Here is a 1,820-nt window from a genome sequence, read left to right as displayed (position 1 = left end):
TTTTGAAAGAGTTTTTGGAAAATATGTCAATCTATGACACCATAGTACACCAATTAATATGCAGTATTTATTAGTTACATTATTATTCTTCATTAAGCTTCATTAAGCAAAAAGTTTATATCACACATTTTAATATTTTCACCTACATTTTATCCACTAGGAAGATACTCAGTCCAACCTGATTCTTGAGGTCATCCGCAATGATCCTCTTCGAAAGATGGAAAGGCAGATGAAGCAAGAGGCTGAACGTTCGATACTTACAGCTGCAAAGCTCATTTCACCTGTCATTGAGAATACCTTCAGTGAAGGTTACAATTGGTAATTTCATTTGACATGGTTTTCCTGTGTATATTGAAGATAATATCTATCTGAATGTGGGTGTGTGAGTGGATGAGTATGTGCATGAGTACATGTCCAGGTGGGTTTAATCTCCTGTGCATATATATGTATAGCTGCTTTTAAACTTACTAAGCTATTTCTTCCAGGTGTGTAGATGCAATCAAGAATTCCCAGTATGCAGACCTTGCAAATGATCTGGAAATCAACAAAGCTGTCATGTTTTTGAGGCAAAAGAACTTTAAAGATGCTGTAGAGACACTCAAAATGTTTGAGAAGAAAGAAACAAAAGTAGCCAGCACAGCTGCTACAAATCTTTCCTTCTTGTATTTCTTGGTAAGGTTTTGGATGATTGCATAGTTTAATAAAGCAGTTTATATTGAATATGTCTTAGGGGTGGACATCAGATACTGGTGATATCTTTATATTTTGAAATAGAAACATTTATATTACTGGTTAGTTGACTGTGTTCATGTTAGCATAATGAGTATTTAGTTAGTTTTCAGAAATGAATGATGAATCTAATGTATATCTATAGAGTGTTCAATACCAAAATATTTTCAACTGATACTTTTTCCACAGCAAAATGAAATTGACTTGGCTGAAAAATATGCCCTCATGGCAAGGGATTCCAATGGCTACAATGATTCTGCCCTTGTGAATTTAGGGAACTGCTGCTTCAAGAGGAAAGATTATGAGAAAGCTCGTGAGCACTACATAGCTGCTTTGGACATAGATGCATCATGTGTGGAAGCTCTATACAATCTTGGTAAGAACTGCAGGGTAAAAAGCATAAGTTTTGTGGAGATTCTTTTCACTGACTTTTATATGTTTATCATTGCTATAAACGGTGTATAGTGGGAGCAAATGTATAATTTTACAAGGATTTTCATTACCATGTTTACTGTTGTTTTAATCATGAAACTGTTTTTGTGTTAGTTCTATATAAATATATATGAATTGAATGGATCATTATACATAGGGACATAAGTGAAAATGACCTGCAGTTTTTGGGCCACAAAACCTGGGTAAAAGACCAACATGGAGAACTCATCTCTTTATTACACAAATAAAAACATTCATGTTAATTCAGAGTAGCACAGTACAGAGAGAATCAGAAATGCTTCTATAATATGAAGGCATGCTCTACATGGAAAGAATTATACAGTATACACCAGTGAGTATGAGTCATATTTTTGTCATTGTTTGTTTGTTTTGAGTTCTAAATGTTTATCTCAAAAGGGTGACAAAAGTAATGCACTAAATAATCATAGAGTGCATGGTCTTTGCAGTATTTGAGGGTCTTAAGAGCACATGAATGGTCAGAGTGAAGTCTCAAATTTAAATATATATATGTCAATTTGTGCCTTTGTGCTTCCTTTAGTGGAGATTAAATCTGATTATTTCATAGTCATTCCTCATTCTCAGAAAATTTTACATAGAGTGAGGAATAGTTTTTTTTAGATTAACCCAAAGATGCCAAG

General features: G+C 33.8%; 1 protein-coding gene across 1 annotated transcript in view; it reads left to right on the top strand.

Annotated features, from left to right (window-relative positions):
* The window catches only part of LOC119585234 (intraflagellar transport protein 88 homolog), a gene marked incomplete in the record, with an annotated part of 19,357 nt that overhangs the window by 13,505 nt on the left and 4,032 nt on the right, over nucleotides 1-1,820 (top strand). The window contains 3 exon segments of the mRNA XM_037933894.1: nucleotides 161-318; nucleotides 486-672; nucleotides 919-1,105. Coding sequence (XP_037789822.1) covers nucleotides 161-318; nucleotides 486-672; nucleotides 919-1,105 — 532 coding nt within the window.

Source organism: Penaeus monodon, chromosome 19, assembly GCF_015228065.2.
Source record: "Penaeus monodon isolate SGIC_2016 chromosome 19, NSTDA_Pmon_1, whole genome shotgun sequence".
NCBI classification, from domain to species: domain Eukaryota; kingdom Metazoa; phylum Arthropoda; class Malacostraca; order Decapoda; family Penaeidae; genus Penaeus; species Penaeus monodon.
Note: the sequence above shows the minus strand (reverse complement) of the source record. Positions and strands in the feature narration are given on the sequence as shown.